This window comes from Maylandia zebra, linkage group LG5, assembly GCF_041146795.1.
Source record: "Maylandia zebra isolate NMK-2024a linkage group LG5, Mzebra_GT3a, whole genome shotgun sequence".
Lineage (NCBI taxonomy): Eukaryota > Metazoa > Chordata > Actinopteri > Cichliformes > Cichlidae > Maylandia > Maylandia zebra.
In genome coordinates this window covers 2034788-2055554 of record NC_135171.1, presented here as the reverse complement: position 1 = coordinate 2055554, position 20767 = coordinate 2034788, and the positions used below count along the sequence as shown (strand labels likewise).

The 20767-nt window shown below is 44.1% G+C and overlaps 2 protein-coding genes across 6 annotated transcripts in view; one reads left to right on the top strand and one right to left on the bottom strand.

Annotated features, from left to right (window-relative positions):
- The window catches only part of fhit (fragile histidine triad diadenosine triphosphatase), a 155771-nt gene that overhangs the window by 102062 nt on the left and 32942 nt on the right, over window positions 1–20767 (top strand). The gene's annotated exons all lie outside the window — the stretch shown is intronic.
- On the bottom strand, window positions 1719–5760 carry LOC143418549 (zinc finger MYM-type protein 1-like). Of its 5 annotated transcripts, none has more exons than XM_076883631.1 (3): window positions 5399–5687; window positions 4491–4640; window positions 1719–1781 (listed from the first exon to the last, which is right to left on the bottom strand). In XM_076883631.1, exons 1-3 carry the CDS (start codon window positions 5481–5483, stop codon window positions 1732–1734), a joined length of 285 nt encoding a protein of 94 aa, XP_076739746.1. In that variant the 5' UTR covers window positions 5484–5687; the 3' UTR covers window positions 1719–1731. The 5 variants fall into 5 exon arrangements, with proteins under 5 accessions (XP_076739746.1, XP_076739745.1, XP_076739744.1 ...); XM_076883630.1 differs by having other exon boundaries at window positions 1720–1781; window positions 2455–4640; window positions 5399–5696; XM_076883629.1 differs by lacking the exon at window positions 1719–1781 and adding an exon at window positions 5703–5760 and having other exon boundaries at window positions 1855–4640; window positions 5399–5547.

The window sequence follows — 20767 nt, the reverse complement described above, 5'->3', positions numbered from 1 at the left end:
TTTGTGTCTGGGGGTGGGCGTCCGGGTACACACCGGCTCACTCCTTGGCGGCCGCTTATCAGGGCCTGGAGCCTGGGGCTCGCTCGGGCCACTTCAGGGGTGGGGTGCCCCTGGCCTCTCAGCCTGGGGCTCGGTCACTCTGGCACAGCTGGCTGCCGGCGGAGCTCACGGGCGCGTCACTGCAACCCCCCCTGGCTTCTGCTCCGCGGCTGCTGAGTGAGCCCTCATCTGGGACTCTCCTCAGCTCTTTCTGGGACAGTGGCGCGGCTGCCCCTCTGTTGGTCTTCCTTGGTCTCTTGTGTTCTGGGGGCCTCTGGATGTCTGGAGTTTTGATCTCCTCCATACCTGCTTCATACCCTGGAGGACGGGGCTGTGGCCCCCCCACACTCCCTAGCAAATCGTTACATGGAGAAACCTTTGGAATGCAAGCATGCTGATCCACACAGGTATGCACACAGGTGTACACACGGGTATTCACAGACGCGGACTACAGCTTTCTTGGCTGCTGCCTTAAAGCACATTGTGCGCTGTCTATCTTGCGTGCTGCACAATATCGTTTATTATTTAGTATCTACTGATATCTACTGCTAGCTAGTTTATTGTGATGGTGCCGTTTTTTTTTATTATGTTGCTCTTTGTTGTTTGCTTTCTCTTCTGTTTTTTTTCTCCATACAGGTGACCCAGGTGTTTTGTTTTTTTTTGTTGTTTGGTTTGTTTTTTTTTTCTTTCTTCCCCCCTTCTCACCGTCTCTTCTCCCCTTTGGTTTTCTTTCTCTCCCTCTCTTTCTTTCATTCTTTCTCCCTGTCCTATCCCCCAGTCATGTCTGTCCCGTTTGTAGCAACTGAAAATAAAATAAATTCATAATTATAATAAAGGTCAATCAAATGGACCAATATGGCAAGGCCATGATGATCCACTTGGTAAAATAAATCCGCTTGGCATCTTTCTTGGCCTTAAGACAACAATTCTGATGGCTAAAGATCCAAACGGGTAACAAAAAAAACCCCCCCAAAAAAATACAAGAAACTGAAAATGCTGGGTCGAAAAGACCCAGAACCGTGACAGTACCAGGGTCCAGGACGGAGGGCTCTGAGCATAACCAAACCCAGAGTCCACTGAAATCGTTCCAGAGGCTGACCCGGGGGCCGACCCGGGGGCCGACAGTACAGGAGTCCGAGCAGTTCAGGTGGCCGACCCGAAGGCCAGCGACGGCTACGAGACAGGTTCGGAGGCCGACGGCAAGGAAGGCAGTGGCGGCGACGACCTCGTTCAGGGGGCCGCCCTCGATGGCGATGACGTCCAGCTAGAGGCCTGGCAGTCGGCTGGCAAAGGCAAGGTGGTTCAGCCGAGCTGGATCAGACGGTGGTGTACCAAGCGCAGGACCAGACGAGGCAGGACCAGATGAGGCAGGACCAGGCGGCAGCGTGGCAACTCCAGGACCAGACGGCAGTGTGAAAGCTGCAGGTGCTGATGCTGCAGGTGATGGCGTGGAAGCCCCTGATGGTGGCACTGCGGGTGACGGTGTGGAAACCGCAATTGGAGACACAGGATGTGGCTGAGTGGACTCAGAGCCATCAGCGGACACAAGGTGCTGAAGCAATTCCTCTGACCCTTCAGCGATGATGGGTGGCTGAAGCTCCTCCTCGGGCCCTCCAGCGGAGATGGACGACAGCTGAAGCGATCCCTTGGACCCTCCAGCTGAGACTGAAGGTCACTGGAGCAGGGCCGTTGCTAGCCATTTGGGTGCCCTAAGCACAAATGCTTTATGGTGCCCCCCGCCACTGAAAAAAAAAAAACAAAACATTAATACTTTTGAATTTCTCAGTGGAATTTGTTTAATTAAATAACAAACATGACAGTTAAACAAATAAATAAGGTTAAAGGAGGTTAAAAATACTGTTACAAATAAATACTGAAACAAAAATTGAACATTGGAACAAGAACAAAGAGCCTGGCAATAATGTGTAATTTTTTTTATAAAAAAATAATATATATAATATAATAGTATTATTATTAATATATTTACAAATAGTTTCACAATAGAATTTAAATAAGAAACTTAAATAAGAAAAATAAGAATTTGAACACAAAAGCCACATTCCTTAAGTAACTATGTTAAACATTTTTACAATTCGTTGTCAGAGTATGCCCTAGACTCTAGGGCATACTCTGACAACCAGAAAATGCAGGCGTGGTGTGCCTCTCTAGGGCCTAGAGAGGCACACGCCTGCATTTTCTGGTTGCAAAATCAGCTATAAGGTCATCATATGATAGCTTCTGAGCCACGTCACCATTGATGCTGATAACAGCCAGACCACTTAAACGTTCCTGCCCCATTGATGAACGCAGGTACGTTTTAATGAGTTTGAGCTTTGAAAAGCTTCGCTCAGCAGAGGCAACTGTGACAGGCAGGGTCAGTGCAATACGCAGAGCAATCCACAGATTGGGATATACCTCTTGAAGCTGATTGTCATGTAAAAATGACAGCATTTCCAAAGCAGACGTCTGTGGTGGCAGCTGAGGAAGGTTGATGATTTCCTGCATCATCTCAGGTCCATCAATGTCAGCTACTCCCTTATCTGTCAGTGTCTTCTGTACTTCAGTGCAGTGTTTTTTTAAATCCTCCTTGGACATCCCATTCACTTTGCTGAAATCAAGCAGCACTCCATATTTCTCCTTCACTTGATTCATGGTCTCAAACCTCTCCTGTAGGGAGATTAAAGCAGAGTCCACAACACAATTGAAAAATGTGACCTCAAGCTTTTTAAGGGCATCATGGAGGGGCTCATCAACAGCTTCATATGCAAACTGCCTTTTTGTGCTCCTGAGCCTTTTCTCCTTCAACTGTGGTTCTATGTTCAGGGCCTCACAGAGTTCTTTGGCAGCTGACACAGCCTCATCAAACCCAGACTGTCTGTATTTAGAGAGGTTACTTTTGGCAGTGTCAATGAGCCTGACAGCAACATCGAGCTGCATGGAGCTGGACTGTAGTAACTTGTTCACCTGGTTTGTGATTGTAAGAAGTTCACACCACACGATGGAGCAAATCAAAAATCGAAATGAGGCTACTTCCTCAGCAAGCACTTGAGCCTCCACCTTTGCGACTGCATCACTTACAGCTTCTCTGGCCTCCAGGAGAGCATCCCTCACTTCTTTTGTCTGACTCCGGACAGCAGTTACACTTTGAAGCCTGCTTTCCCATCTAACGTCACTCCAAGATTTAAGTGTCAATTTCACATGTTTTGTTAAAATGGCCCATCGCTGGGTGGCACTGGAAAAGAAATTGAACAACTTCTGCAAATACCCAAAGTAGCCAGTTGCATCTGGAGAGGACTTGGCAGCATCAGCTATGACCAGATTCATCGTGTGAGCTCCACAAGGCACAAACAATGCTCTCGGGTTTAATTGTAGCAGTCTGGCCTGAACACCTTGCTTCTTCCCCTTCATGTTGGCCCCATTGTCATAGGCCTGTCCTCGACAGTTTTCAAATGGAATGCCAAGCTCCTTCAACTTGTCAAGGACAACATTGGACAGGTTAAGGCCAGTTGTTTGCTCCACATTTATATAGCCAAGAAAGTATTCTTTAATATCTGGTTGTGCTTGGAAACAAACAATGCGTACTATGACTGACATTTGTTCAGTGTGACTCACATCTGGAGTACAGTCAAGAATGATGGAGAAGTATTTTGCCAACTGGATTTGCTTCACAATGGCGCGGAATGTTTCTGAAGAGATAATCTGAATTAGTTCGTTCTGTGTCTCAGGGCTGAGGTAATGTGTGTGGGAACCTTCATCTTTTATGTTGGCCAAGTGATTTGCCATTACAAGGTCATATGTTGCCATAAGCTCTACTTCCTTCAAGAAGTTGCCATTGTCCGGCTCATAAAGACAGTCAGAAGAGCCCCTAAAAGACAAATTTCTGGAAGCCAGTGAGAGAGTTATTGAGAGTAATCGTTTGAGAATCTCTCGCCACTTTTTCCTTTCTGCCTCTAGTAAGGTCAACTCCTGTTGATCTATTGCCATGCTTTTCTTTAGCCGTGTGTCCAGTTCTCTCCACTTAAGCATGCACTGTATGTGGTCTTGGCTACACTCATGACCCCTCAAACGGATGTTGATGTTCGACCAGTCACTGAAGCCCTCTGTACTCAGCTTTATATCCTTCACACTGAAAAGCTTACATGCAAAGCAGAACACAGCATTGTTCTGCGGTGAGTACACTAACCAGCTCCGGTGAACCTTTTCTCCATTGGGAAGAATTTTGAACTTAAGGCTAGTGTGAAATGCTCTTCCATCAGGCCCCTTTGGAAAATTAAAATCAGAGCTGACATTAAAAGGACCTCTCCGCACAATTTCAACACGATCAGCATCTACAATGTGAGCTGGCCAAAGAGCAGGATCGGTTGAAGGGGGCACACATGTCTCCACAGTGTCACTTTCTGATAGTCTCTCAGTGACAGGACTCTCAGTGGTACTTGTGTATGGAACTGTACCTGAACTGGTGGTTGATGGTTCTTGTTCTTCTTGGCTAGGGATTGTTGCAGGGTCTACAATGGCTGGTGGTTGATGTCCAGGGATGGCACTACTACTGGATGGTTCATCCTGTCCTTGAGATCCTCCTTGAACATATTTAAGCATTGACCCTGCATACAAGAGAAAATATTCAGGGATTTTACAGAAATACAATTTTGAATCTACAGTAGGCCTACGAAAGATTGCATTATAAGACTAATAAATTAAGTAAGTCACTGGTACATTTAAAAATTACTAACTATATTTTACATGTATAGATTTTCATAATGGCAAATGGCAATATAAACATGCTGTACATAATTTGATATAAATGCGCAAGTAGGAAATCTATATTACTGGAAGATATAGGTTTCATATTACAGTTTCACCAACAGATGTCGCCCTTGATCTATGAACCTAAAGAAAGACGAGAACTATTTATGTGTTCAGACGTCAATGGCATAAATAAGATATGCGTCTTTATAGATATCCTGAAATGCAGCAACATACAAAGTAATCTTGTCTAATCTGATAATAATACTTGACTGCATCACTGACCTATCCCAAAGTTAAGGTTAATCAGTAGCATGCATGACGTTAGCCAGCTAGCAACCTGAGGAGGGAAATGCTAGTCTCACGAGTCACGATTGCTAACGTTATCTGAAAACCGTCAATTGAGTGACCATGATGAGTTGCTTTTAGTAGTCCATTCTATATTCATATCCACAACGTAAACAAACTACCCAACATCAATCATTTGCAACATTTGTTAACACAGTATGAACACTGCTAACAGGAGCTATCACAGAGTTGACGGACATGAGCGTGCAAGCAAGGGCTACAATAATGAACTTTTTTTATTATTATTATTATTTAAACATTGCCTTACCGGCAAGCGACGCCTGAGTTTCATCACGCTTCCTCTTCTTCTTTCTTTTCTCCGCTCCCGACTCCTGTTGCCGTTTCGAGGCCATGTTCAAACAGGTGTTTACCAATTATAGAACAGACCACTGGGAGTGGGGGGGCACCAGGAGGAGACTGGAGACAGGGCACAAAGCAGATTCACCCCTTTTCTCGGGAAAATTGTTTTATGTTGCTTTTGTATTGTTTAACCATATTAATGCATATGATATTTATAGTATTAATATGGTTTACTTTTTTTTTTTACGACCCTGATTTTTTTGGTGCCCTACCGGCCATTTGGTGCCCTACGCAGTGTGCGTTATGTGCGTTTGCGGAGCTACGGCACTGCACTGGAGGGTCCCAGGGGCCGTCTTGAACCCTCCAGAGGCAGGCTCAGGGCCAGCAGGTACCTCTGGTGGAGAGGTACCTGCTGCTGTTAGCAACTGGCAATAAGCAATGACATCTTCTGAGACCTTTAAGCAACATGTACAGGAGACATGGATTTAATTCATTTCCAAAAACTGAATCAAACTATTTATTATTACTTAATTAGTCAGATTTATTCTTATTGTAAAAAAGGGAGCTTTTAGGACTTCCTGATAATAATGAATTACAATAGTCCAGCCTAGAAGTAATAAATGCATGAACTAGTTCTGAGACAGGATATTTCTAACTTTAGAGATGTTTCACAAATGGAAGAAAGCAGTCTTACATATTTGTTTAATATGTGCATTGAAGGACATGTCCTGATTAAATTCAACGTCTGTAGCAGAGTTAAGAAAAAACTCTTCCAGTTATATAGAAGAAAAGCAAACAAAAAACTATTTTATATTTTGGATTTAATTGATGAGTGTATGAACTTCACTTCATTCTCAAACTCTCAACTTCAACTCTAAAACGCACACAAATAGATAACTTATAACCTGAAGAAGAAAAGGTGTTACTTGTTTAGGAAATTCATCATTTACCATAGAAAAATAGTTTTTTGCTCTATAGAGAAGACCTCAGTAAAGGTATAACAACTTTTTATTCATCACTGTTTGTCATGTGAGCTACGACTGAGCGTTTTAGACACATCTGACAAGATGACAAGATGGCGCCTGTGTCTTTGGCATGCCGTCTATCGCTCTCTTTTATTTGTTTTATTTTATTGTTTTTAGTCAATTTTGTGCAACATGTCAGCCCTACATTGTTTTATGATCGCCAGACATTATTGGAAATAGGCTTATCTACCCAAGCTTTAGCTCGGTTTGGAAGTGACAACCAAGGCTTTCTGCCTCGCAATTTGGAAGTAACACCACCTCACTGCCGTTCCTTACCACTGCCACTGGATGTGTGGAAGCGACGCAGGAGACAGGGTAACCGTGGAGGTCGCCTCGTCAAATTGAGACTCAGGATTTCTTGTTTTCCTCATGAGCTTTGCTCCATTTGTCGACTCTTGGTGCCGTTGCGTGCTTTGGACCCGGTGGACTCCTGCTTGGTTCCTGTTGTGGGATCTCTCGAGAAGGGTTCTGCAAAACCCTCTCCTCTCCGACATCTGCGTTGGCGTGGAGTGGACCAAACAAACCTCCGACCTGTGGATCTGGTTGTTGCTGCCTCGGAAGCTCCCGCCAATTCCTCTCAGGTTGGGTTTAATTAACGCCAGATCGGTGGCAAATAAGACATTCATTTTGAAGGAATTTTTCACTTCCCATGCGCTGGATTTTCTCTGCTTGACTGAAACTTGGATTCCACCTGGTGAGTTAAGTGCCTTTTCTGAATTACTGCCGGCTGGCTGTGCCTTCTTTAGTGTTCCAAGAGTTTCTGGTCACAGAGGAGGGCTAGATGTTGTTTTAAAGGCACATCTTGACTTTAAGCAGCTATCCCCATCGACACGCCACACCAGAACTCTGTTTGTGCGAACTGGGTCACTCGTCTTCGCTGTTGTGTGCGATTGTTTATCGGCCCCCAAAATATAATAAGGAGTTTTTATCCGAGTTCTCAGAGTTTCTTGCTGACTGTGCATCACGGTATGACCAGATCCTTTTACTTGGTGATTTTAGTATACACGTCTGCTGCCCGGGGAAGCCCCTGGCTAAGGACTTTCTGGACTTAGTGAACTCTTTTAATTTTGTTCAGTCTGTTAAAGGTGCCACTCAAGAACGTGGTCACACACTGGTTTTGTTTTTAACTCGTGGTTTATCTGTCCATAATGTACTCGTCAAGGATGCGGTTTTCTCTGACCATATGCCTATTTTATGTGATATTGTTCTTTTTAATCCTGTTGTTAAGCTGGCTGCTCGATGTTATCGTGCTTTTAGCTCAGATACTGCCGAGTGGTTTTCCATATTGTTTGACCAATTTATTTCTTATCCTCCTGAGTTGTCCATCTCAGATGGATTAGTTTCTTGTTTAGATTCTGCTTGTAAATCTGTCCTCGACGCTGTCGCTCCTTTTAGATTCAGACAATGCAAGCCAAAGGCTAGTCCTTGGCTAACTGATTTTACCAGAGCCGCTAGAAAAGAATGTAGAATATGTGAAAGATGGTGGAAAAAAGATGTGTCTCTATGGAAGCTCTTAAGACTAGCTGGAAAGTCTATCAGAGAGCAGTAAAGGCTGCCAAGCACTTCTATTTTTCTCAACTTATTGCTGCCAGCTCGCATAACCCTCGTGTTCTATATAACTCTATAAATTCTGTAGTTAATCTTGTACTTCAACAAGAACCGGTTTTCGATACCCATCCCTACTCATATGATTGTGGAGGTTTTCTCAGTTTTCTCTGTATTAATGTAGGGTCTTTACCTTACAATATAAAGCGCATTGAGGCAACTGATGTTCAAGGTTCAAGGTTCAAGGTTCTTTATTTGTCACATGCATAGTTATACAAGTATAACACACAGTGAAATGTAGCCTGACACGCTCCTCGACATGTGCAAAAATGGGGGGGGGGGGGGGGGGGGGGGGTGTAGAGGAAGAACATTATACATTGGGTGAATGTGCAGTAGTAGCAGCAAGCAGGTGAATTCTGTACATTAATATGAATAGACACCTGACTATTTTACAGGATAGACAATATAAACATATTTAAAATTAAAGGAATTTGAAATGTACATTGTTCCTTGGTTTAGTGTCTGATTTGCTGCCATATAAATAAAACTGAATTGAACTGAATTAAATTGAAAACATTTAGCATCATGTTTTAAATCTTAATTTGTCCCTAAGTTCCATCTATGCTTATGGTTGTGAATATTTTTTAGCTTCAGGCAGACATTTGTGCAGCCCTAGGTGCACATTGCTTGACACCCTCATAGCAATTTAGGATGACATTTAAATGAAGAACATTTCGTGAGATTGACAGTGTCTAGTAGCTATAGCATAAATAGTAGCCACGACCTCTAACAGTATGTTTTGATTTCACACCATTGTGTGGAGTAGTGTCATTTTTTATTTTTTATTCAGCAGTCTGTCACTGAAGGAGCTCTGCAGTTCAGCAACATCCAAGAATTTTTCTCTCCACATGGATACACAGAGCTGCATATATTAATCGTAAAATTCGCCCTGCTTTGGTGATCAAAACTCTTCCTCTTAAGAAGAGATCTCTGTTGAGAAAGAAAAAAGAAAACAAGCAGAAGAAGACGAGAGTAATAGAATAAACAACATCACGATGATCTATGGGAATATAACAGTAAATACTAAATATTAAACATTATTGTGCAGCACATAAGATCAACAGAACACAGTGTGCTTTGAGGTAGGAGCCAAAAAGGGTGTAGTTTGTGGGTGTGATCACCCGTGTGTACACCTGTGAGCATGGACGCACTTGTTTTTAAAAGGTTCCTTCATGTAATGATCTGCTAGAGGGTGTGGGGGGGCCACAGCCCCGTCCTCCAGAGCATGAAGCAGGTATGGAGGAGATCAAAACTCCAGACATCCAGAGGCCCCCAGAACACAAGAGACCAAGGAAGACCAACAGAGGGGCAGCCGCGCCACTGTCCCAGAAAGAGCTGAGGAGAGTCCCAGATGAGGGCTCACTCAGCAGCTGTGGAGCATAAGCCAGGGGGAGTTGCAGTGAGCTCCGCTGGCAGCCAGCCGTGCCTGAGTGACCGAGCCCCAGGCTGAGAGGCCGAGGACAAGCAGCCACCAGGAGTCAGCCGGTGTGTACCTGGACGCCCATCACCGGACACAAAGAACCACCAACGCACCGATGTCTGAGGGCGTCTGCCACTGGCAGGGGAAGTGGTGGTGGGTGGAGATAGGCCTCCAAACCTTGGAGGGCCTGAGATGTCCCCAGAGAGGTGGCGTCTGATACCCAACCTGACATATAGACACAGACATACAGGCACACACATTACAAACATCCATTCCCACCCTCATGCTCTCATATGCACTTACTCCACACTCGACCAACGTGGAGACAGACATAAAGAGACGCTGTACACACGATCACACTCCCCAAGCGTACTCTATGCTCCAGGTCTAGGTACCCTTGCCCCTGGAGGGGGAAACTGCACCCAGACCCAGGTGGTGTTACCCTTTTCCCTGCGGTGGGGAGATGCAGACCGCCCCGACTCCGCAGCAGCAGGGAAGCCCCACACTCCAGACCGCAGTCGGACGGCCAACTTCTCCTCCTAGCCCCCCCGCACCAGCAGGCTAAAGAGAACGGGGGTATGAGAAGACTCCAAACCTCCCTCCACCCGCTCATATGTAGTGTTGATGCATGTGCATGTGTGTTCTACCTGCCAGAGAGCAGCAGGTAAGCGCATAGTCCCTCCTGCTAGCCCTCAATGTCTACATGTATTTAAAATTGAGAGGTGGGCAACGACGCCAGGGGTGAGGTGTACACCCTGATGGTCTTTTGGAGTCCGTGTAGCGTGCCCACCCCCAAGATCCTATATGTATGTGTTATGAGAGTGTGAGTAATGTGAATGTCTTGTTAAAAAAGTCCTTTCAAAATAATATTTAATATAAAAATGGCTCTTGAGAACCACTAAAAAAAATGCTTTTTTTTCTTGTTCCAACTTTTTGATAAACTTGTAAAGCGCTTTGGGTGCCTTGAAAAGCGCTATATAAATCCAATCCATTATTATTATTATTGATAAAAAAAATTTGCATGTCAAATGTCAACGTTAAAATAGGCTCTTTTTATTATTTATTTTCTTAGTACATACCTCTTACGGTGTGTTCACACCGAACGCGATGGACGCGAAAAAAAAGCCCCAAACGCCCCTAACTTGACGCGTGCACATTCGCACCTCTACGCGTGTCCAAGAAAAATCCATCGCGCCCCAAAATATCATATTTTAACGTGCGTGAACCGGAAATGTGGGAGGGATGTGGGAGGAAGTTTTGCCAGACCGGTATCTTTGCAAGATGGCAGCTGTCGAGTTAGCGCTTGAAGAGAGAGTCTCCCTTCTCTATTTACTGTGGAGAGCAGAGTAGCGGCGTAAAGGACATCCTTGCCGTACCTGGGTCCATCAGGTCCTCCAGAGGTGTGAGCAGTTTGGTGAGTTTCACCACTTGCTCCAGGAGCTGCGCCTGGATTACGGCCGATTCCAGCGCTATCACCATCATTCACTCGGCCAGTTTGAGGACCTGCTGTCCCGCGTCGGTCCCAGAATCGCCCGCCTAGACACCAATTACAGGCGCTCAATCCCACCTGCAGAGCGCCTGTCCGTCTGCCTGAGGTTAGTAAAAGTATTTAATACGGTAGTCCTTTATTGATACCTGTGCTAATATGCTAAACCATCCATTTATACACATGGATGTGCTATGCTAACAGTGAATGCTGTCGGTGTTTACTGAAAGCAAACTGTGGTACAGAGACAACTATTTATAATATTTCTAGTGATACTCAGAAGGTCTCATCAAGCCCCGATTTAATTCGATTTATGCTGTTATCAGTGCTTGAATGATAGCATGGCTGTGGTGTCACATCAATGTATGCGCTCGGTGTTTGCTGATATCAAACTGTAGCATTAGGACCACTGAGTTAACCTTTGTAGTGATACTCACTCCTTTTTATTTAGACCTGGTTTGATTCTGGGATAGTTGAATGTTTGTATATAATCCCTGCAGCTGTCAGACTCTATAACAGGGGTCACCAGCCTTTATTAAAACAGAGTTAGATAAAACTGAACAGTTTGGTTCATCTTTAGTTACATGGTTCTATCTTGATAAGCTGTCTTATCACAGATTAATTTTTCAAAAATATTAATGATTTAAGCAAGGAAAGGGCTACATGTCAACACACAACTCTTTATTTCTATTAATGTCTTACTTCATTCCTACCTGATTGACATGTTTAGGAATTATGAGTGATTGGCTCACTGTAGTTGTGAAAGTTGCTACCAATCAAATTATGATATGTTAAAGTTAAAATAAAACACAACTGTTTTAGATATTATCTAATATATATTTTGTAATTATCCTTATAATTACAAAATGTTTTATGTCAGATTTAAGTTTTGTGATTTAAATCTGACATCACAAAAGTATTTTGGAATTTGAATAATGTATTTTGTAACTGCAGTACACATAATACTGATTTTGAACAACTTTGTCCAGGTTCCTTGTCACCGCGGACTCCTTCAGCACCAAGCGTTCAGTTACAGAGTCGGTGTGTCAGATCACCCCCCAGGCAGCGACGGCCATCTGGGACTGTCTAGTGGACGACTTCATGGCTGCGCCTTCACCTGGAGACTGGCGGTCCATCACAGAGGGACTCCAGGAGCGCTGGAACTTTCCTCTGTGCTGTGCAGTTCTGGATGGGAAACACGTCCAGACAAAGGCACCCCATATATCATATAGGAGACACACACATTGATATACACTAAATATTCATTTCATTTCTTTTTTGTGGTGCCCAAATTGATGCACCTGCTTGATTTTGTTTAAACAATTATTGCACACTTTCTGTAAATCCAGTAAACTTCTTTTCACTTCTCAAATATCACTGTGTGTGTCTCCTGTATGATATATTTAACTGACATTTTTTTATTGTAACAACCAACGATTTGCAAGGACACTCAAAAGCCTGCCATCCATGGATTCTGTCAGTGTTTTGATCTGTTCACCATCAACATTGCGTGCAGCAGCAACCACAGCCTCCCAGACACTGTTCAGAGAGGTGTACTGTTTTCCCTCCTTGTAAATCTCACATTTGATGATGGACCACAGGTTCTCAATGGGGTTCAGATCAGGTGAACAAGGAGGCCATGTCATTAGTTTTTCTTCTTTTATACCCTTTCTTGCAGCCACGCTGTGGAGTACTTGGACGCGTGTGATGGAGCATTGTCCTGCATGAAAATCCTGTTTTTCTTGAAGGATGCAGACTTCTTCCTGTACCACTGCTTGAAGAAGGAGTCTTCCAGAAACTGGCAGTAGGACTGGGAGTTGAGCTTGACTCCATCCTCAACCCGAAAAGGCCCCACAAGCTCATCTTTGATGATACCAGCCCAAACCAGTACTCCACCTCCACCTTGCTGGCGTCTGAGTGGGACTGGAGCTCTCTGCCCTTTACCAATCCAGCCACAGGCCCATCCATCTGGCCCATCAAGACTCACTCTCATTTCATCAGTCCATAAAACCTTAGAAAAGCCAGTCTTGAGATATTTCTTGGCCCAGTCTTGACGTTTCAGCTTGTGTGTCTTGTTCAGTGGTGGTCGTCTTTCAGCCTTTCTTACCTTGGCCATGTCTCTGAGTATTGCACACCTTGTGCTTTTGGGCACTCCAGTGATGTTGCAGCTCTGAAATATGGCCAAACTGGTGGCAAGTGGCATCTTGGCAGCTGCACGCTTGACTTTTCTCAGTTCATGGGCAGTTATTTTGCACCTTGGTTTTTCCACACGCTTCTTGCGACCCTGTTGACTATTTTGAATGAAACGCTTGATTGTTCGATGATCACGCTTCAGAAGCTTTGCAATTTTGAGACTGCTGCATCCCTCTGCAAGATATCTCACTATTTTTGACTTTTCTGAGCCTGTCAAGTCCTTCTTTTGACCCATTTTGCCAAAGGAAAGGACGTTGCCTAATAATTATGCACACCTGATATAGGGTGTTGATGTCATTAGACCACACCCCTTCTCATTACAGAGATGCACATCACCTAATATGCTTAATTGGTAGTAGGCTTTCGAGCCTATACAGCTTGGAGTAAGACAACATGCATGAAGAGGATGATGTGGACAAAATACTCATTTGCCTAATAATTCTGCACTCCCTGTATGCTGAAGCTGCTGCACTGAGCTGCGGCTGCACAGTGGCTGATGTCTTTCGTGGTGGTAACCCCCGAACCCGTTGTTGGACACTGGAGGTGGGTTGGGAATCGAGAACAGGTTTGTGTAGATAACTGGTTTCCAGTAGTTCAATTCCTTGGAGGAACAATGCAGTTTTAGTCCCAGTTGTCCCAGTCACGGAGCACTGGACCAGCTCTTTATCCTCTCGTGGATGCTTGAGGGAGCATGGGAGTTTGCCCTACCAGTCTACAGGTGTTTTGTGGAGAAGGTATTCAACCGTTTCACTCGGTAGTATTCTGTGGGAGGTGGTTCAGGAGTATGGGGTGTCTGGCTTGTTGATGAAAGCCATTTGATCCTTATACAACCAAGAGCTTATGCATAGATGGCAATAAGTCAGGTTCATTCCTGGAGATCTCAGATGTTGTTCCTGTGATCTGCTAGACCCCCTCACCCAGCTTGGGGTCACTGCACCATGTGCACTGATTACCACTGGGACCACTGTTGCCTTCACCCTCCAGATCTTCTTGAGTTCTTCTCTGAGCCCTTGCTATTTCTTGAGCTTGTCATGTTCCTTCAGCCCGATGTTGCTATCACTTGGTATGGATACATCTAACACTATGGTCGCCTTCCTCTGCTTGTCCACCACTACTATGTCTGGTTGGTTAGCCATCACCAGTTGGTCTGTTTGTATCTGGAAGTCCCAAGGGATCTTAGCTTAGTCATTCTCAACCACTCTAGGTGGCGTGTTCCATTTTTCAGAACTTCCAGGCCATACTCGGCACACATGTTCATGTTTACTGTGCCGGCCACTTGGTTATGGCATTCCATGTATCTCTGCCTCTGTGGATCTTGTGCTGAGAGCTTGGTCGTGTGCTGTCATGATTAGTGCCTTTGTGCTGTCTTTCAGTCCAGCTTTGTTCACCCACTGGTAGGATTTCTGGATGTCAGCCACTCCCTCTTTCTGCCAGTGGTACATACCACATACCACTAACCTCTGACTGAACAAACAAGTAGATTTCCCAAAATGTTGGCCTGTTTAAATTGATGTTTAAATAGACAGGCCATTATGTTTTTTGCACCTGAAAATTTCATCATTTTATTACATAGTGAAGTGAATCTTAGCTGCGCAGTTTACATGATGTATCAATTTTTGAAGTTTACTACAAAGAGTGCACAACTGAGTCATCCTAACTGTTAATGACTGTGGCTTTTATGATAGATTTCTTCCTACTTAATGGGTAAACAAATGGCTGCGAGAGAGCTGAAGCAGTGTGAGCATTTTTCATCTCCTGCCATTCTCCACTGCAACCACTGAACATCCAGGGTATGGACATTGAGGCTGTGGACAGCTACAGGTACCTTGGTGTTCATCTGAACAACAGACTGGACTGGACTCATAACTCAGACGCCCTCTACAGGAAAGGGCAGAGCAGGCTGTACCTGCTGCGGAGACTCAGGTCGTTTGGAGTGGAGGGCCCACTCCTGAAGACCTTCTATGACTCTGTTGTGGCTTCTGCTATCTTTTATGGCGTGGTCTGCTGGGGCGGCAGCATCTCTGCTGGGGACAGGAAGAGACTGAACAGGGTGATCCGAAGGGCCAGCTCTGTTCTAGGATGCCCTCTGGACCCAGTGGAGGTGGTGAGTGACAGGAGAACGGCGGCTAAGCTGTCATCCCTGATGGACAACATCTCCCACCCCATGCAGCAGACTGTGACAGCACTGAGCAGCTCCTTCAGTGGGAGACTGCGGCACCCACGGTGTGGGACGGAGAGATTTCGCAGGTCTTTCCTCCCCACTGCTGTCAGACTCCATAATAAAGACTTTAACTGATCAAGCACACACATCCATACATATGCAATAATACTAAGTGCAATAATCCTTTCTGTCATCGTTGTATTTTTACTCAGTTGTATATAGTATTTGTATTTGTATTCTATTTTTATCTTATTGTATATTTATTTTATTTTATTCTACTGTATATAGTATTTTATTTTATTCTATTCTGTACAGCTGTGTACTGTATTTATTCTTATTGTATTCTAATTTTTGCCTCATAACTTTTGCACTGTCCACTTCCTGCTGTGACAAAACAAATTTCCCACGTGTGGGACTAATAAAGGTTATCTTATCTTATCTTAAGGCTGTTTACATCACTCAGTTCCTATTCCCAGCAGACTTTAAGAAAGCATCTCAAAATACTTTGCTATCAACAGACACTATTTGCATAACTCAGTTAGGTCTTGAGTATTGTTTTGTTGGGGTTTTTTTCTCTCACTTCAATTTCCTCTCATTGCTCTCAGTTTTTGTTTTTAATATCAAAGACTTGCTGGATGACAGTCTTGTCATTGGTTCTACTCTATGAATAGAATTGGGCAAAATGTCCCTTGAAGCTCTTATTGTGGTTGCTTGTCTCTGTCATCACTTTACAGAACATTGTCGAGTTATTGGGATGTAAAGACATGCAGTGTCATTTTGCTGTTTTTGCACTTTTTCTGTTCATACATAGCAATGAGAAAAAGCTGTTCAAATGTGCCTGGCTACCCAGCTCTGAGAAATATTTAGAATTTCTGCACAGGGTAGTGCCATATCTGTTTGATATTCCCTTCTTTAATCTGTTGTTTGCTCGCTGGTGTCTGAGCTTCTTTTCTGTGCCTCTTTGCTGACTTTAACAACGCCGATTTAGGATAGCCGCACGTTTTGAGTGCTTCCTTTACATGTGTGTGTTCCTTCTTTTTCCCTTCAGGCTTAGAGGGAACATGTTCTGCCCGGTGGTGTAGGGTCCTGATTACTCCAAGTTTGTGTTCCAGAGGGTGATGGGAGTCAAAGAGGAGGTACTGGTCCGTGTGTGTGGGCTTCCGGTAAACTTCGATGTTGAGGTTGCCATTCTCTTCAATGTGCACAGCGCAGTCCAGGAAAGGCAAACAGTTGTCCTTTGTGTCTTCCCTGGTGAACTTGATGTTCTTATCCACAGCGTTAATGTGCGCAGTGAAGGATTCCACTTCTTGTGTCTTGATTTTGACCCAGGTGTCGTCCACATATCTGTACCAGTGGCTGGGTACTCTTCCTTTGAAAGAGCCAAGAGCCTTCCTTTCCACTTCCTCCATGTAAAGGTTGGCTACAATAGGTGACACGGGGGAGCCCATGGCACAGCCATGTTTTTGTCTGTAGAAGCCTTCGTTGTATTTGAAGTATGTTGTGGTGAGGCAGAGGTCTAACAGTGTGCAGATCTGATCGGGTGTGAAGTTGGTCCTGTCCTCCAAGGAGCTGTCTTCTTGTAGTTGTTTTCTGACAGTCTCCACGGCCTCCGTGGTGGGTATGCAAGTGAAGAGAGAGACTACATCAAAGGACACCATGGTTTCATCTGGATCCAGGGTAAGTTTCTGGACCTTGTCGGTGAAGTTGGTGGAGTTCTTGATGTGGTGTGGGGTGTTCCCCACGAGAGGAGCAAGGATGGTAGCAAGGTGTTTAGCAATGTTATAAGTGGCTGAGTTTATGCTGCTGACTATGGGTCTGAGTGGGACAGCTTCCTTGTGGATCTTAGGAAGTCCATAGATGCAGGGTATGGCATCCCCTGGGTAAAGGCGGTGATATGTGAGGCGGTCAATGATTTTGTCCTTTTCAAAGTCTTGAAGGCAAGCTATAACTGAGTGTGGAGTGGAGGATGCCATCCTGTACCTCCTACACAGAGCCCACTCACACCTGGATGGGGGAAAAGGCACGGTCAGGATCCTGTTTCTTGACTTTTCCAGTGCCTTTAATACCATCCGGCCCTGTATGCTTCAGGAAAAACTGAACAGGATGGAGGTGGACCCCTGCCTGGTGGCTTGGATCTCCGACTACCTCACCGACAGACCACAGTACGTCAGGCTGAAGGACATCACGTCTGACACAGTGGTCAGCAGCACAGGAGCACCACAGGGAACTGTGCTGTCCCCTCTTCTCTTCACCCTGTACACCTCTGACTTCTGCTACAACTCTGAATTATGCCACATTCAGAAGTTTGCAGACGACACAGCCATCATGGGGTGTATCTGGGATGATCAGGAAGAGGAGTACAGAAGTCTGGTGAGGAACTTTGTCGCATGGAGTCACACAAACCACCTGCAACTCAACACCTCAAAGACTAAGGAACTGGTTGTGGACTTCGGGAGGTCCAGAGAAGGTCCACTGCCGGTTCAGATAGAGGGGGAGGAGGTGGAGGTGGTCAACAAGTACAAGTACCTCGGGCTGTGGGTGGACAATAAACTGGACTGGTCATGCAACACAGAGCACCTGTATAAAAAAGCCCAAAGCCGACTGTACTTCCTCAGGAGGCTGAGGTCTTTTAACATCTGCAGGAAGCTCCTGAGGATGTTTTACCAGTCGGTGGTTGCTGGAGTACTTTTCTATGCTGTGGTGTGCTGGGGGAGCAGCACAGCAAAGAGGGACTCATCCAGGCTGGAGAAACTGATCAGGAAGGCTAGCTCTGTGGTCGGCATGAAGCTGGACACTCTGGTGACAGTGGCAGAGAAAAGGACATTAAAGAAACTGATGGACATTATGAACAATGCTGGGCATCCTCTGCACACGCCCATAAACAATCAGAAGAGTCTGTTCAGTGACAGGTTGCTTCTCCCAAAGACAAGAACTAACAGACTTAAAAACTCCTTTGTCCCACACGCCATCAGACTGTTTAACTCCTCTCTGGAGGGGAGAGGGAGGGGAAACAGGAGGACAAAGGAGGGGGGAACAACTAAGCTGTAGTGCCTCTTCACCTCACTGTACAATACCTTGTGCAATCCTTTTTGTAAATAGTCAACAGTGCAATAGACTCAATACTTGAAATGTGCAATTCACTTGTATTTTTATTTTTTATTCCTATTTATTCTATTTATCCCCTTTGTATATTTTATTTATATTTGTCTCTGTATTTATATATGTGTGTGTGTGTGTATATATATATATATATATATATATAACAATTCTGTAACTGTAACTTCGGTCGTTGCTGTGCTTTTTTTGGAAGTCGAATTTCCCAGAGGAACCCACCCGAGGGATTAATAAAGTTCTATCTTATCTTATCTTATCTTATCTTTCTTTTTGTAGCTGCTTGTGGGGTCTCGCTTTAAGGCTTCGTAGGTATTGTTGTCACTGAGGAGAGTAGTGATCTTTGTGTGGTAATCTGTAGTGTTTAGGACCACGGTGCATCTTCCCTTATCAGCTGGTAAAACAGTGATGTTGTGGTCTTTGCTCAGGGAAGCGACGGCCTTCTTTTCTTGTAATGTGAGGTTGGATGGAGGGACTTTGGCACTGGAGAGGGTGGCTGAGACTTTCATCCTGATTTGCTCTGCTTCTGACGGTGATAATTTATTAATGCGTATGGCAGATTCTGTGGCTGTGATGAGGTCCACTATGGGCAACTGTTGCGGGGAAATGGCAAAATTGAGTCCTTTGGCTAAAACCCTCTACACCCTGTCTACACTTATTTGTTTAGACTTGCACACAGTTATAATAATAATAATAATAATTGTAATAATAATAATAATAATAATAAATTTTATTTAAAAGCGCCTTTCAAAACACCCAAGGACACTTTACAGAACAAAAAGTTCTTTGTGCGTTATTCCATCTTTTACTTTTTCTACAGGAATATCAGCGTTCTTTCTTAAAATGATGAGCCCTCAATAGACTGTGGCTTAGGGCTATTACAGAATCGAGTTGTGATAAATATTTCATAACTATGTAGGCTAAGATCAAGACTTGGGAACATATTTATGCATGTACCACAGATGTTCCTTTACACTGTCCCAGCTTACAGCTTATGTCCCACTACACTGAATATGAATAAAAAGTTGGCCATCTATTGGACTGGTAAACTGACCAGGCTTTATCTTGCTTCTTGGTCAAAGCCAGCTGCGATAGGCTCCAGCAAGTTCAGCTGGATAAGTGGTTAAAAAATTGTTTACCATTTACTTTATTTCAGTGAGAATTAAAACATCACTACAAAAACAAGCTGTCAATGTAACTACACGTGACAATATAAAGAAGACATATTTATCACAAGTAGGGCTGCCACGATTTGTCGACTAGTCACGATTACGTCAACTATCAAAATCGTCGACGACTGATTTAATAGTCGACGTGTCGTTTGAAGCTTTGTAAGATCGCAAAAGACGCAGGAATAATTGCAGGATTTAAGAGTGTAATAACGGACTGAAACAGAAGATGGCAGCACCGCATGTACAAGGATGCCAGCTGCTGTTAAACCCCGAAGAAGAAGAAGAAGCAGCTGTGTCCCAGAATTCATAGCGCGGCCCAGCTTAGTTTCCAACAATGGCGGCAGCTAGTTAGTTTTAATGTTATTCTTATTATTCTTTCTGGGTCACAAAATAAACGTTTAACATATTTTCAGGTGAGAATGTAGCTGTGCAAACCTCAAATATCGGCTCAGTTTATCAGGACACCACATATTTTCAAAAGCGCTCCGATGTTTTCGGAGACGTCTGTTACCCACTAGCTCGACAGCTAGCCGGGGGCTAGGTCACTAGCGCCGTGAGAACACCGGACTCCCGGCAAATTGTTTTCAAACCCACCGCCGTCTTTCGCGACTCAGGTTAAATATATATGAGTCACTTAGATAACTTAAAAATGTTGTTGTTTGGCTTTTTTTTTTTTTAGTATTTTATTTGTTCCTGAGTAAATCGGTTTGGCTGAGATTAAAGTTATAGTTTTTACACAGCTGAATAAACGTCAAGCAGACAGCTGATTATCAGAAGTGTGAGATGCTGGAGAATATACTCCAGTGTCCTGTTATATTTTAGATAGCAAGGAGTTTATTAAACTTTACCAAAACAATCTGCAAATTTCATTAAAATTGAATAAACTATCATCTTGTCTTTATTTTTAGTTAGCACCTTAAAAGCTTAAAGCTGTAAGCTAATGATAGTTATAAGAGCAGATGCTGCTGGTGCAATAAGCTGTAGTTTTACGTCCAATGGATGATGATCTGATTAGTCGACTAATTGCATAAATAATCGGTGACTAGTCGACTATCAAAATAATCGTTTGTGGCACAAGTGCTCTAAATTAGACAATTTGTGTCAATAAATAAAATACATTCAACCTAGAGCGGGCTGTCTTTTTAAAAGAGGTATTAACTCCAC

What these genes read in the sequence shown, in the direction of transcription:
- LOC143418549 (XM_076883629.1), bottom strand. Translation starts at nt 5,483, where the DNA reads ATGGCCTCGAAACGGCAACAGGAGTCGGGAGCGGAGAAAAGAAAGAAG. An exon ending in AACTCAGGCGTCGCTTGCCG is followed by an intron (nt 4,641 to 5,398) that starts GTAAGGCAATGT and finishes TCTTGTATGCAG; the next exon opens with GGTCAATGCTTAAATATGTT.